This window comes from Elaeis guineensis, chromosome 8 (assembly GCF_000442705.2).
Source record: "Elaeis guineensis isolate ETL-2024a chromosome 8, EG11, whole genome shotgun sequence".
Taxonomy (NCBI): Eukaryota; Viridiplantae; Streptophyta; class Magnoliopsida; order Arecales; family Arecaceae; genus Elaeis; species Elaeis guineensis.
Window position 1 is genome coordinate 129,551,368 of NC_026000.2, and position 16,325 is coordinate 129,567,692.

General features: G+C 37.7%; 1 protein-coding gene across 1 annotated transcript; it reads left to right on the forward strand.

Moving 5' to 3' along the window:
* Nucleotides 1-7,182: 7,182 nt before the first annotated feature.
* On the forward strand, nucleotides 7,183-14,600 carry LOC140851112 (uncharacterized). The gene is made up of 5 exons (XM_073242622.1): nucleotides 7,183-7,467; nucleotides 7,566-7,757; nucleotides 7,846-7,971; nucleotides 9,838-12,120; nucleotides 13,583-14,600. The coding sequence occupies exons 1-5, from the start codon at nucleotides 7,431-7,433 to the stop codon at nucleotides 13,615-13,617; spliced, it is 2,673 nt and encodes an 890-aa protein (XP_073098723.1). The 5' UTR covers nucleotides 7,183-7,430; the 3' UTR covers nucleotides 13,618-14,600.
* Nucleotides 14,601-16,325: the final 1,725 nt, after the last annotated feature.

The following is a 16,325-nucleotide window of genomic DNA, read 5'->3' on the forward strand; positions in this document are numbered from 1 at the left end:
GCTCTCGATGGAGAATGTATCTACAAAAAATTCTCTTATTAGAATTTGTTTGATGAAGGATCCTTGATACTTAAGTTAGCTGGAGTTTAGGGAACAGATGAAAAACCATAGAAGTGAGAGGTTTGTAAGCTAGAAAAAGCTCATCCTGATCTCTCTCTTACCTCCCTCTATATAGAGATGAGATATGCCGTTGCTTTGTAATTTTTGTCTCTTGAAGTCTGAAAACGTAGGAGTTACTAAATTCAAAGTGAATTCAGTGGGTAGTTAATCTAGCCCACGATTTTTTAGTTATGAGTAGTTAATACTCTCGTCGTGTGTTATAACCATTCTACTAACCCTCAATCTTTTGGATTATAGATTTCAGTTTCTTAGTAGATATTCAGTTGACATTCGAGTTAGATACTTGGTGATATCTAAGTTAGATAGTTGATTTGACATCAATATAGTTGTCGGTCTATGAGCCGATTGCATTGCCTAACTAGTTTTCGAGCATTTGTCAATAGTTGTTCAAGTAGGTCTAATGATGTAAGTGATTATCGGTTCTTACTTGGATAGGAAGGTTGGATCTCTACTGGGTCGTGATTCCGAGTAAAATACCCCAACAAAAACCCTTAAATTTGAGATGAAATCAAATTCATATAAAACAAGCTTGATATGGAAAATTTGGTCTATTTCAATTTCATAAAATGCTATCACATCATCCACAAATTAAATGGACATAACACTATATATTTTGGTGACAAAATAGAACCTATAATAAGATGATAAAAAAGAGTTCGATAATAGCAGTATCTCACTGTAAGGCATGAGCCAAAGTGTTATATCATACCAAAATCTGATTAGTTCCAATAAGAACTACCATATACATCATGAGTTAAAATCAACATAAAGGTCCTATTTGGGTAATCTTACAAGGATAACGTATAAGATATTCTCTAACCAAAGAAAGAGAGTAGAATAGGGGTTGCGGAAGGGAAGGAGAGGGGGAGGGCATAGGTTTGGCGATGATAAGAGAGATGGAGAGCATATTTTTTCCTAACCAAAAATCGAGAATGCAAGAAAATAAAAAAGACTAACAAATGTTTTTTCCTACATGCTATGGGCTTGGAGGGTCATGTTGATGAGTTTTTACTTACCCAATCCTGTAAATCTAACAGGATTAGCCAAACAAACCCTAACATATTTCTTTAGTGGCAGGGCTGGTGGCACAAGTATTATTGCAAGGAACCTGTCAATTGGCTCTCCCTTTGCTGCTAAAATAAAAGCTATGAGGAAGGCTTTTTGGATTGCTGTTAATATACAAGCTACCTACATGATCATAGAAAGCAATTGCCTTATCCTTTTGTTAAAATAGTTAGTCTATTCTAACGCTAATTATTCAAATCACCTTAGAATATAAGTCACTAAAAGTTTGTAAGAATTTGGTTAGACATGTCAGTGGTCTTATAAAATGAACCTAGAAAAATAGATTATAGGTCTAAGACAACAATAATCAGATTATGTCCTAAGTCAAAGACAATTACTGCCGAATCATGAGCGAGAATGGTTGGAGGAAGTTTGATCTGATATTGAGTTGGATTAGATGAAGTCTAAATTGCTTGCATGGTGCCCTCACCAGACTCAGGCTACCTACATGATCATAGAAAGCAATCGCCTTATCCTTTGTTTTAAATAGTCGGTCCATTCTAATGCTAATTATTCAAATCACCTTAGAATAAATCACTAAAAGTTTATAAGAATTTGGTTAGACATGTCGGTTGTCTTATAAAATGAACCTAGAAAAATAGATAATTATAAGTCTGAGACAATAATGATCAGATTATGTCCTAAGTTAAAGACTATTATTGTCGAATCATGACTGAGAATGGTTGGACGAATTTTGATCTGATATTGAGTTGGATTAGATATAGTCTAAAATGCTTGCATGGAGCCCTCACCTGACACAAGCTTGTTCTGCTTCAAGTCATTGCCACTCTATATTTTACCCAGAGGCAATCTTTAATTGTCACCACTGCCAAAAGACGCCAAGGCAGCCATGTCTCGTCTCAGTCACAGATAGACCAAGGGACAGAGACATGTGAGTGTGAGAGCCCACACCAGGCTAGTAGTGGACAAGTCTAGGTAGGTACCAACTTTGGTGAGCTAAGAGAAGGCAAAACATGGCCCCTATCTAACAGGTTTCACCACTCTCATTCTAGTATGACATGGGATTTCTGGTCGTGGGAGCAGAGAACCAAAAGCTAAGGCCTAGTTGGTGGCAGTGGACAGTGTATGGCTCAATCTATAGTTTTGGGGATTGAGGGGGGCTTGGTTGTATCTAGCCAGGCCATGGATGTTATAAAATTATAACAACTATTAGTATATCATAGTAACTTTAGATTTTATCCATTGCATTGAAATGATATGTTGAATTGTTAAATGACAAGTGCTATATACATGGGTTATGATGGTTGGTATTGGTTGTATTATTTAGTATTTAGATTAATGATGTCTGTTCTGCTTCTAATAATGTGGAGGGCACCAACAGTCCCACATCGATTGTGAGTCAAGGAGGACTCACGTTTATAAGGAGAAAAAAATTCTTTCCACGTGAGGCGTATTTTAAAGAACAAAACTGTGAGGCCTATGGATCAGAGCGGACAATACCTTATGTGACGGACCTAAAGGAGGAGAAACGTTTTCTCCGCGTAGGATCTTCCAGATTTCATCAAATCTGGGGCGGAATAATTTTAAAAAAAATTTATCCTACATATTTCAGATCTAATTCTTTAGATTTAATTTTATTATCTGATATTTAAAATCTAAAATTAAATCTAAATCTATGATGAAAGAAGAAGTACCTCAAGGGTAATCTGATCACCCTGTAGATGATCTCTGCATAGCCCGAGGTTCTGATGTAGCTACACAAGCGCCTGGCCTCTATCGGTATCCACTTGGGTAGGATCTAGAACATCTTCTCCTCGCGAATCTATGCTCCAAAAATCAGATCTTTATCTAATTTGAAGGTACTTCAGAACTCCTTCTGAAGTTGGAGCAACAGCCTGTCGAAGATGTCCTGCAGTCTTCTGTTCCAGGCGTCACCACGCCTTAGATCTCTGCCAGATGGACGTCCAACTTTTTGGATGTGAAGAGGGGAGGAAGGAGAGAGCAGGGAGGATGTGGAGAAGAGGGTAGGGGGTGGAAGCTATTGGGTTTTGTGCATAAAATAATTTCTTCCACGAAACCCTAGGTGCAGCAGGGTTTATATAGATCCTGTATGCTGCGCAGTGCCACATCATTCAACCAATCAGAAAATTCCAATAAATTCTAAAAAAATTTTGATTGGTGGAGTGATGTCATCTGATCACATCAAATAAGAACCCCCACCCTCTCTCCTAAGTTGGTGCCAACAATGGATAAGCTCAATCAAGGTGGTGCCAAAGAGTCCAAGTTTATCAGGACTCTTTGGTTCTTATCCATTTGGGGCGCCCACTTAAATCCAATTGGGCTCATGCCATAATCTGATTATGGCACCCAATTTGATTGGGTTTTGGCATGTGGACACTCTACAAAAATCCTCCAATAAGCCCTCTTCAGTTTAAGACCCATATGTCAACTTTTGACAGATGTCCTAAAATAAAATTGGCAGGTGCTAGGAATTAGCAGGTGTTGTCTTAAATTCATCTCATGAATTAAGACAAGCCTTTTCTGAGCTGGACAAGCTTCATTTAGACTGAGAGAAACCTTCCTAAGGTTCTCTGGATGAGTCAAATCACATTTGGCTCAGTAGAGATAGAAAAGATTACACGAAGAGAAAGTTAGGCTCAATCGTGTGCTAGCACGATTTTTTTGAACCTAATTGGATCTTATCCAAATCAATTGAGCTAGCTCAATTGATGACATCCAGACCCTAACCCTTGTTTGTGTGACCCAGTTAGGTTCAATTCCGTATGGTAATGAGATATGTCGTGATCTCATCATCGACATCATCGAAACTCCTTTCGATGGACCAGAACTCTTCTGATTCAGACAATTAGAATGATCGATCATCAATATCATTCTAATTGCTCTCAAAATCCACCAGTGACACCTACCAGTATGTGGTGGCAACCCATCAGAACTGAAGATGAACCTCTTGGTGCAGCTACCTGTGTGATTGAGTTCCTCTATCATGAGTCCCGACTGAATTAGGGTTAAGGTGAACTCGTCAAACCCAACATCAGTCATATGAGTTAATCGATCGATCCGAGTCCGATGTGAAACCCCAATGGAAAACTCTTTTCCATTATTTCACTCTGCCATGGCCATGGGCTTAAGGACTCGATCTTTCGATCATTATAGGACTACTCCTCTCATCTACCGAGGTTGATAGATCCCATCTTGGTGCGACCTAGTTCCTACAATGAATATGCTACAGCCAACATACACCTCAGGGTTCCGAATGGTTAGGAGATCGAGTTATGGTGTAGTCAAATTATAACACACTCAAGGTGAACTGTCGATGCACCTCAGATCAAAGAACTAGACACACAACTGCAGCATCGAGCTAGTCATTGACGAGAAGGTAGACTTCCTTACGACTGCTCGAAGTGGTCACGCTCAATACTCTCGTTCTCAACGAATACCTGTACTCTCGCTCCGGTGTCTCCACACCATAGACTCAAGACACATCTATCCTAAGGAAACGATCGTACACTAACCTTCCGGATCGGTCATCATCCTCGTGATGATCCTATGGTCAGGAGCTGTTTATGAGTTACTTATGTAAATTCATGCTTTAAATTTTCTACTTTTAAAAATATGAATTTACATTCCCATTAACTCAAAGGTTGTATAACAGACACAATGTACACAATGTGATAGAAGAATAACCCTTTTATTCATTTATAGTCAAAATTACAAATTTGTCATTAGATCTGTACAGGAATGTGTCAGCCGATCTGGCATCTAAGGCATACATCTAACAGGGCCGAGTCCTTGTCCGTAATAATGACGCGTCAGGAAGGAGTCGAGGTCCGTCTCTATTCTCTAGGGCTGAGATCCGTCTCGGCTGACTGTAAGATTCTTTGGACTGTACACATCGGAGATTCTAATAATAAGAAAGGCACCATAATCCCATATTGGTTGTAAGTCAAGAGAAACTCGCAACAATATTACGAGACTTTATCTGCAACAATGTCATTAGACAGTCTCATGAAAAGATGAGTGTGTTTATTTGGTCATTTGCCAAAAGAGGATGATGGGTAATATTGATAAACAGAAGGATAAGCACTATTTTTCCATGGGTGGATTTGAGAATCATATATTTGTTTCTGGCAGTAGTTTGGATATAAATAATATTTTTACAAAAATTACATAGAAATAATATTTTAAAATTTAAAATAACCCGGTTACCGTGTAGTGTGCTTCTAATGCAGAAAAGAGAGAGCGAATCATCTGTACACTTTAATGTAACATCAGAAAAAACAGCCCACCCCCACCCCCCTCTCTCTCTCTCTCTCTGGGCTAAAAAGAAGGGACTCAATTGTGCCCCTCCTCCCTTAATATCTCTGAGAACATTAACATGCTGCATCTACTTGAGTGTGGTAAAATAATTCAATCAGAACTTTGGTCCAACAACACACCATATCTTTACTGATAGATAATATGGAGTATAAGGTAGGTAGGTAGATCATTTTTTTAGAAAAATTACCTATATATGCGAACACGCTGTGCATGCATTTCTTAAAAAGTAGCACAAACATTATTATGGATGACAAGATCGGCATTCCATGAGACAAATTAATGTACATTTATGGCGACAAGGTGATGCACCACCATGTCCAAGTCAAGTCTTGAACTTTGTCCTAGTCACCTTTGAATTTGAGGCCTTTTTCATCCCCTGTTAGAGGGGAAGGGGAGAAATGATAACAACTCTAGTCAATCATATATATATATATATATATATATATATATATATATATATATATATATTTATGATTTTTCTTAGCAAAATATTAAGTTATAGTTTAAAGTTTAAATTCAAAAATCAAAATTATAGTTTATTTCCACACAATTGTTTTTTTCTTTTTCAAACTAGTGTTTCAACCACCAATCTGATATCACAATTTACTTCATCAAAATTGCCCATTTCTAAAAGCATCGATCAACCAAGAATACCATAATAGTATCTTGTTATTATAGATTGAAAAAGTTAGTCAATTTATGGCTTGCATACAATAGCACTATGTTAGATAACATCTTTTCTCAATTAGTTGTTCAAAAATAATTTTTCTTGTATGTACTTGTGATGCACCAATGAAAACATCACATCAATATTCAATTGTTATATATCTGATATCATATATTGAATTCTTAGCACTACCATCTTTCATATTTTTCTTTTGAGGAATCCTAGCTTTTACTTTATGAAATTTTATTGCATCCACTACAATAAGATACTAAAGGACAATAAATCCTCAGCAACACAAGCTATATTAGCAATGGGATCCAAGAGGATCACGGAGAAACAGATAAAATTTTTCCATCCTTTGAAATCAATGGTCCTGCAAAACACAATTCATTTATGCCTAACTTTGAGGCTCCTGTCAGGAATCTTCTCTCCTTTGTTGGATATCCTACATGGGATGCATCATGTGCCATTAACACTGCCCATCACAGCCATTCCTTCCCATAGATCTCATTCGTTAGTGCTCATTTCGATGCAGTACTTTCAAAATAAGTGGTTGTGATTGACAATATAAATAATCATATGGAGCATTACGTGTAGGCTATAATTTCTTCCTAAGCCTAGTCTTGCAACAAAAAGCCAAAAGTGTCACACTATCTCCCTTATTTTAGTAGCACAGTGACCTAATCAAAGCAACAAATAGGGGAGGTAGAGTAAGTGACAAATAAAGGCGAATCCCGTGATTTGCCTCCCCTCAACCCAGTAAAACGACATCCCATATCCAGGCTCTTACCTTAGACTATTATCACACTCTCTGCATATAAATTATATGCGTCCCTCATATGTTTACCATCCTTCAAGCCTTCAGTGGAGCATCCAACGGTCAACCAATTCCCGCATATTCACTTCTATGCGCAATCACGTACGACACAGTTGACCCCGGGTCCTCCCCTCATGCGCGCGCACATGGGGAACAGCTCGACCGCATCCGTGACTGATAGTGTTCTTGTCTCCACATGGTAAGTTCCCGTGTCTAGTCCCTCATCGACCGTCCGATCAGGATTCCCCGAATCTGCACACAAGATCCATAACCCGATCAAATCCAATCCAACGGATACAGAAACACCAAAAACGTCACCACACTGAGGTTCCATATATAATCTCCCGTCCCTTCCCTCACCGCGTCTCCTTTAAACTCCCCAACGACTCCCGGGTCTCCCTCTAAAGAATCCTAGGAGGAAGAGAGGAAGCGCCGGGATCGCCATTGCCGAGTTCTCGTGAAATGGACATCGAGGAGAAGCGAAGGCCTCAGCCCTCAGGTTTTCTTCTTCTCTCCTTTGGATTCTTCTTGGTTTGGAGTTTCTTGGGTGTGGATTTCTTCGACTCTGAGTTCTTTTTTTGGTGATTCTTTTTGAAGGGCATGAGGGAGCGGTGTGCCACAAGTGCGGGTGGGTCTTCCCCAACCCCCATCCCAGCGCCAAGCAGCGTAGGGCCCACCGGAAGCACTGTGGGACCACCGACGGTGCCGCCGTGTCCACGGCCGGAGGTGGTGACGGGAAGAAGGCCTCGGATGAGGAGCTCTCCGACGAAGACCGACGCAAGAACTCTGGTACGGGTTTCTTGGTTTATTCTTCCAGTTCGGCTCTTTATTATGCACGAGTTGGTGGCTTTGTGGACTGAATTCTTGATGTTGGCAGTTGAACTGATGGTGGAGGATTTGAAGCTAGCGATTGAAGAGGGGAAAGAAGTAAAAGGTGGCGTAGGATCTGATGGAGAAGCCGGAAATTTGGGTAAAGATGCGATCTTGGAGACTAACAATGCTGGTATGTGGATTATTATGTTCATATTCTTCCTGATGCAATGTAATGAGTTTTCTCAGGGTTCTTTCTCAAGTTATGATTTGTGTCGAACAATTTTGGCTCTGTGCTGTCAATATAAATTTTAAGTGAAGTTGGCACGATTGCAGTGGTATCTACATCAAATTTATGTTGTTAGGTCGATGTTGCTTGAAAATAAAAAGATGCCTTTAACACTAGTATAATAAATAAGTCATGTCATGCTTTCTTTCCTTGCACGTAATGCTAGATCTTGAATTGCTTATTTCAAAGAGTTAGAGGTACCATATATTTCCTTTCTGTCTCAACTTGTTGTTTATAATATTGAATTTGATCATGATGCCTCAAAAAATGATAATTAATGAAGATCGATTTGGAAGATTGAACCCCCTTATAGGTGGGACCTGAAAAATTCCTTATCGTATTTTCACATTTACGGGCAAAAAATGCTGCATGAATATGTGCTCTTGAAGATGGCCATTTCTATGATTCAGGGTTTATTTTCAAGCTCAAAAAAAGAAGATGAGAAGAAGTAACAAGAAGATAGAAGAAATAAATTTGATTTTAATCCATCATTGAATTTGATATCAAACCATCTTCTTTCCTCCTTTTGTGGAAAAGGACATTGTGAGACTTAGTAAATACCACTCCTTAGTCAGTGGTACACCTCTAAACTTTTTTTCCATAAAAATGATGTAAGAAAAGAAGCAAACAAGGTACTTATAATTTTTCTACAGAACATAGCAAAATTTTTTACTTTTGTTACCCAACATAGAAAATTACCGTAATCAATCTCAAACAGAAACCTTGTGAGTTGAAGCATTTCCTTACTCAACCTATAGATAAAAGAGTTTAAATCCTCTCAATTCATGTTTGAACCGGAGAGGTCCAGTTCATGTCATCTCTGGCCCAGTCCAATCACCTGCCACAATACACAGATTGCTGGAGATTGCATTGGATGTCTCCAGAGAATCCAAACTCTAATAGGACTTAAATGCACCTATCCAAAGCAAAATATGTCTCAGAAACTCAATAAAATATTAGCCCTCAAATCCAGTGTGAAATTCACAGGATAATATAAATACCCAACCTTGAGATAAAAGATCTAAATCTAAGACCTCTAGGACGTAATAAAACAGCAAGCAAGCTGAAAAGAAGACCAAGAAAAAAAATTAACATATCAATTCAGACCTACATTAAACCTAAAATGCATAAATAACTTCATGGATCTGTTCTGAAACTTCCTGTTTAATATAAACCATGACCTGTTTTACCCATGTATGATACTGCTAAAATAATCCAAAACTAGGCTCTTCCAAGTTCTCTATCATATCAAATTGCACTCATATCAGAATGTATGGTTTAACTGTCTTGGCTTATATTATTGTTTTTCTGATGTACTTTTTGTCCTCAGTTCTTGCTGTGCATTTCTAAACATACAAAGTATTGTTGCGTGTTGTTTGTGTTTCCATATACCAGAGAATAAAGTGGAAGAAAGAAATGATATGAGTTTGAAAAGCTCGATTAATGATTTGGAGGGAAATTTTAAACAACCATTTAGATTTACTTGCAACCTTTGTCTATTTATTGCTATCCCTTTATGCATGGAAACCATTTCTGGGTTTTTTCTCCATTCTTTAGTATGTCATTGTTGATAAGTAAATATGCTTTTCGAACCATCAAAATGAACTAAATCACTTGTTGATATTCATGACGATATTATTTGGAATTCTTGTTTGTCTTAGTAAAGTAAGACTTTCAGATGATGCTTTCTGATCTTTTGACACTAATTCATTGCGGGAAGTGTGGTGCATCAAAGTTCTGGGGCTTAAATATCTAAAGTTCCATCTGCAGATGATACTCTGGAACCACATGTTTTGCTTGACAGCAGCCAAGTTCATGGTCCTGACATTCAATGCAGTGCAAGTCAATTGGAAAGTGACAAACACTTTGAAAATCATGCATTGTCCTGTAATGCTGACGTGTGCTCTAGTGCGAATATGGATGCTGCTAACAAACATACAGAATGCTATGATTCTTCTGTGTTAACCAAAGCATTCATGGTTGCTTCTGAAGAGAGACAAGATTTTGCTAGTGCTCAGTCCACGGTTAATAACACTATGATTGTCAATGATATAAATGGAGGGACTTATGCAAAAAATGATATTAATGGGAATATTCCTGTTTCTCCAACCCTACTTGGTAATCATGCAAGTGATTTCTCTACTGTAGACTCACAATTACAGAAGATGGATGCGTGTGTGGAGATCAATGTCCCACTAGATCATCCCATGGTAAGCGCTCTGACGAAGGTCTTCTCTGATCAAGTTTCAGCAAGTATAAAGGAACCCAATTCAGATTTCTGCGATGCACAGGATGAACAAACTGACAGAGGTGGACAACTGTCTCAAAATGAATTATTATCCAAGGCTGGATCATGCCTTATGGAAAATAATGATGGTGAGTACCTGGATGCTTCTATTCATTTTGATCAAACTGAGTATCAAAATGGGAAGCCTGACAAGTGGAAAGTGAATGGGAATGAAATGGAGAATATAAATGCTTTACAAATGCCATCAAGCACTCCTCTGGGAGAAAATTTCAAAGTGAAGCATGGATATTGTGAGGATTATGGATCTGTGGAACCCAACGTAACTGTAATTTCTGCTGGTTCTGAGGCTGGAAATGAGCTAAATTATCATCTGGAAGTTGAAGCCCCTGAAATAGTTCCAGTGGTGGAACTGGACAAAGTTGCCAATGGCATCCCTTCAACCATTCCAGCTCATGAGAACAATCCAACTTATGAGGACACTGTTGGTATAAATGCGATCAATGAGCTGAATGATGACCAAAGTCATAAGGATGAGCACGTTAATGGAGATAGGTCTACTCTGCTCAATGATTTTGAACATGAAGCTGGGTTATCTCTGGCATTGTCTGAAGGTTTTGAAGGGTTAGGATCAGATGGACTTGAAACCCATTCATGCATTACAATTACAGAAACATCAGGAGTCCAACAAATAATTTTAGATGATCAAGTTACTGGTTCACAGGAAACATGTGTTGCATCAATCCAATTAGAGGAGTTTGAAACTGAATTTCAATTTGAGGAGCACTCCTACTCATCAACTGAACTCTTGTTACGTGATAATATGCTGGCTGCAGAAGTCAGTGGTGTTGCAGCATCTGATTTTAGTCAAGGTAGTGTAACAACTAAGATAAGTAATGAAATTCAACTTGTTATTGATGAAGCAACAAACGTTAGTAATTATTGTAGCACAGAGGAGCTGAAACAGGAAATATGTGAAGAGGAAAGTTGGCATTTGACAAAGATTTATCCTGAACCAAAATATGACACCAGAGAATCAGAGCCCCTACCTGATGAGTATATTGGAGCAAATGAACTGGGAAAGGGCAAAGATTTAAGTGCATCCACTCTTTTGGATCATGTCTTAGGCTTAGAACATGATGAAAAAAATTCCAGACACTTGGAGAATAAAACTGAAGATTATTCAGATGAACTAGAACACCAAAAATTTCTTCAACTAGATTCTACAGAAAATATAGTTGGTGATGACACTGAAGATCCTGATATGAGAATGAAACTTCAAAATGAGCACATCAACACAGCAAATAGCCTTTTGGAAGAGCTTCATGATGAGTTGGATGACCACAAAGTTCAGACTGAGAATACGGAAAATGTATCTGGATCTCCGCTGGGACCTCAGAATGGCTTTCAGGATGATTCAATGGACACTTCAGTTGGTCCTGACAATAATTGTTCCATTCCAGAAACAGGTGTTCAGATTTCATGCATTCAATCAGAAAATGGTCTTGCCAAAGTATCTAGAGAAGAACCAGACTCAAAAGAAAGTAGTGTTCATTTATGTATTCAAAGTGCACAAGATTTCACACTTGAGGGGCATGTCTTTTCAACATCAGTGGAATCATCTATTAAAAATCCCATCACCTGCAATAACTCAGAAATAGATGGTATATCTGGAGTTGCTTCTGGTGTCTGTTATCAGTCTCTGCAAGAAGAGCATGTCCATGGGGAACCTAAGCAACAGCCCGATGTCTCAGCAGATACTAATGGCCAAACAGATGGTGTTGAAGAGCTACAGGGCTCTGTTTCAGGCAAGAATTTATCCCTCAATTTCATGTTATGTTTGACTGCCTGAGCTGCTTGAATGAGAGATTCTTTAGTGCAGTTTATTCTCTATACAAAATTACTTCAATTACCTGTCGTTGGATATAAACTGCTTTAAGCTTGAAAAATCAATATATCTAATAATTTTTAAAGAAGGTGGGTCTGACATATAGAAATTGCTTGTTTCTTTTTTATTACATTTAAGATTAGCTATCTCATTACCCATTTGAGTAATTAATGTATTTAATAAACAATTAATGCACATGTTACTGTATTTAGCTAATGTACTTATCTCTTTGTGAAAATAAGATATTGGATTTTAGACTTGGTGGTGCATCTATTATTTTAAAATGAAGAAAATAAGCCTTGTCTAGATTTAAACTCAAATTGAATAAACTAATAGTTTGATGAGTTCCTTTGAGACACAGCTGATGAACTTGGTTGTAACAAATCAAATTTTGGGACTTAGTTTTGGCCAATTGCCTACCCCGAGAAGAGCATTAGTCTTCTCTTGCGGTCAACAATGCATGTTGACTTTAATGATTTTACATATATTTTAGTTTTTGTCCTTTTCAATATAGATGAGTTTTCGAGTTTTAATTTTATCCTTTTCATTGTAGATGAGTCTTCAAGTTAAAAGATACTTATCAAGTTTTCTTCTATGTATTCAGAAATATTCAAGCCTACATTGACATTTGAATTCAATGTTATAGCTTACCTGCTTCTCTTTCATGTCCATATGGATACAATCTCATCAACATGATATGGAACTTGCACTTTTAAATTTTAGGTTAGGATGGACACAGCCACTGTTGCTATAAAAACTGAAAGACAATAAATTAAGGTAGCATGATTATCTGGCGCATAGAACAAAGAAGTGTTAGTTCAGGAGAATGGCTTTGATTGGCATGTAAGGCTTTTTCTTTCTTTCTTTTTTTTGGTTAATATTACGGCTGCAGTCAAAAATTTAGCACTCAATAGCTACAATTGACTATGAAGTATAAAGTTATTGATAGCAAGACTTATGACATCCAGTAGTTGTGTTGTCCTAAGGGTTTTTATTGGAAAGTCAAGAAATTTAATCCTCTGATTTAACATGTGATCACATCCTTGTCTTCATAATCCTTTCATAATGAATTAATAATCTGCTTTAATGTGTTTTATTACCTTGTGGTATAAATTATGGTCTCATTGACCTGTGATTGGAAATTTTATTTCAAGTAGTGTCTCAAGTCATAACCTTAGAATTCACCTGTTGCATGCGCCATGGCTAGGTTTCTATAGGACAAGTTTTTTCATCATTTCCTTTGCTTTTGAACACGTATACTGTCATGTCATTTTGGATTCCAACAATGTAATCAATTGAAAATATCCATAAAGCTTTTTCTTATTTTCAGCCCTCAGCTTGTTTTCCTGAAATTATATTTGTTTGTTTGTTTGTTGCTACAGGTGAAACAGTACCATCCATAAGATACAAACCATGACATACCCATCCTTGATCCCAAATTCTGTTGCCCACAAATACCCAGACTCCAAAAGATCTTTGTGCTTCTAATGTAGAAGAAGGTGCTCTTCCAGAGAGCGGTGACATCAACAGTGTTATTTTCAAGGAACCATCTTTAATGACCCAAGTGGAACCTGGCAGACGATCAGTTTCTCATGAGATCCAGTCGATACAGAGCTCACAAGTTGAAGCTGAGGCCAGAAAGAAGAATAAAGAGATAGCTGCAAAGGCTGTAAGGGGAAATTCTGGAAGAGTTCATGTTCCCTTGAAAACCCTCCTTGCTGAGGCGAACTTTGAGAACCCAAAGGTAACAAATGCCCAAGAGCATGACAAACCATTGGAGGACAACAAAAGTCGGGCCTTGCAGGATGAGGGATGCACAGCAAAGGCCTGGAGTTCCAAAATAGCTTCTGAGAGGCCTACTGAGTCCTCTCTTAGTCAAGCAGATTACAGAGAATGGAATTCTCCTGCGAGGCTTCCTGTCAATAAGAACCAGAAGAAGAGAGTTAAAGGAAAACAACCATGGATACCATTTATTTGCTGCCAATCCATTTACTGAATCTGTTGTGCCCCGTGGCTGCTCTCTCATAGGCTGGTCAGATCATCTTGAGTGGAGCAGTAGCCTCACCACTTGGCTTACTGCTGTTGCAATATAGAACCATTATTCTTCGAGTTCTGATATTGCAGATTTGGATGTAGTCTTATTTGCTGATATCTGTAAGTATTTAGCTTTGTTGGTGATTTGGTGTTCCCTTTCCTTTCTGGCTTTTGTATAGTGTTAGCATCAGAACTTCTACTATGTCGTCAATTAGCGCAATTTTGATGCTAATGGTCAAGTTAGTACAAGGTATCATATCCTTGGATAGGCATCTTTTGATGTTGTTTCAATTAAACCAAATTATGAATGGTTTACCTTGTTATTTCATATTTAATAATCGATCACCTTTCTTCTGCCTTCCTACACTTCAGCCTTTTTTGTTTCAGTTTAATTTACGGAAAACTAGCTTGTTTGCATGCACAGATTTGATCACCCTGCAGACCACTTGGTGCTAGTGGTTGGGTTAGAAATCAATTATAGTGGTCTGAGTCCAGAGGACCCAAGGTTTTTTGAAGTGTGGTTTTGGTCAGACTGCAGCTGGCAAACACATTCATGGATATCTTCAGCAGATCAAGAACTGGTGTTGCGATGCCCATTTAACCAAGCACATAGTCTGGATGTCTGAAGCGATTTCGTTTCTTTAGCCTTCCAATTTACCGTTGAAGCAAGAAACCCTGTCCTCACAATGAATATATTGATTGAAGAAAGTTTAGTGATAGAACACCTTAAAAAAGCATTTAGAATTTTAGATTTTCTCTGCTTTCCAGTTCAATCTCAGATTAGCTTTTAGCTTGTACTGATGCATTGATGTCTTTGTTCTTGCAAGAATGCTTGGAACCCAACAGGAAAAAAAATTGATACAGATGTTGCTAGTTCATCAAAAGGATTAGCTTAGCTTCGTATTAGGAACGTATGAGGGGATTCTGGGTAGCTTCATATATAGCCTTAAGTGAGGAAACAGCCTTCAAAACCAAACAGATAAAATAACAGGTGAAACAGATAGGGGTTTTCACACATGTGACTTAATCAATGATAACGTTTGTGGAGGCTCAGGTATCTTGGCCATCTTGGTGCTAATCTCTAATCTTGTGTTTGGAAGCAGAATAGGGATGAATAAGCCTTTTAACTTGTTCCTACTCTTATCATCCAAGTAATCATTAGCACTTTCAACGAAGATAGAATATGTATTTTGAAAAAAAGTACATACTTTACCTTTTTTTTTCCTACCAATTAGAGGTGGCGATGCTTAACCATTTGATCTCTTTAACTTATTCAACTCATTATAGATCAACTATATTATCTATTTAATAAAATAATCAGTCTTAGATATGTATTTTTATTTATTTAATAAATAAATCAGATTTAGATTCATAGATTTTAGATCTATATATCCGACTCAATCTACATGTTGTTTGACCTGATCTAATTGCCATCCCTATTTTCGATTCATTTTCTAAATGACCCATTAACCTAATTGAGACTCTAAGGACCATAAAAATAGAGAAAAAATCGTGGGAAACATAAGAAAAATCAATGAAAACAAAGCAATGACAAAAAAATAAGATCTTTTTTTTATATAATTTGATAATTTTTTTTTTTTTTTTATCTTTTGAAATCTTTGATGAAAGAGAGCAAGATCAAGGATTTTTTATGTTGGCTGACGAAGATAGTGGGGAGTTGGAGGGTAAGGTCAAGGCTATCAGGGAGGGAGAGGAGGCGTAGTTGGAGGAGGGGGAGGAGATCGCATGTGCGAAGAGGAGTCGCCACGAGGGATTGAGGGGGGAATGGAAGGGAGGAAAGGGTGAGCCCGATAATCATTGAAAAAAATAATGACCTTGGTGACTATTATTATTTTTTTATGAATTAGCACTTTCTTTGCTTTTTTATCCTATGATTAAATTATTCATACTTAGGAAAAGAAAAAAAAAATTTCATAAAATTGTCAAATTCCATGGCCTTTCCAAACTGGCCACAGTATCAGAATAACATGCTTCAACAAAAGATGGAATAATTTAATACTTCATTTCCCCCTCTAATTTACTTTATTTAACCTAATTATTCTGAACCTTTTATTCCGTGTGACTTTCATC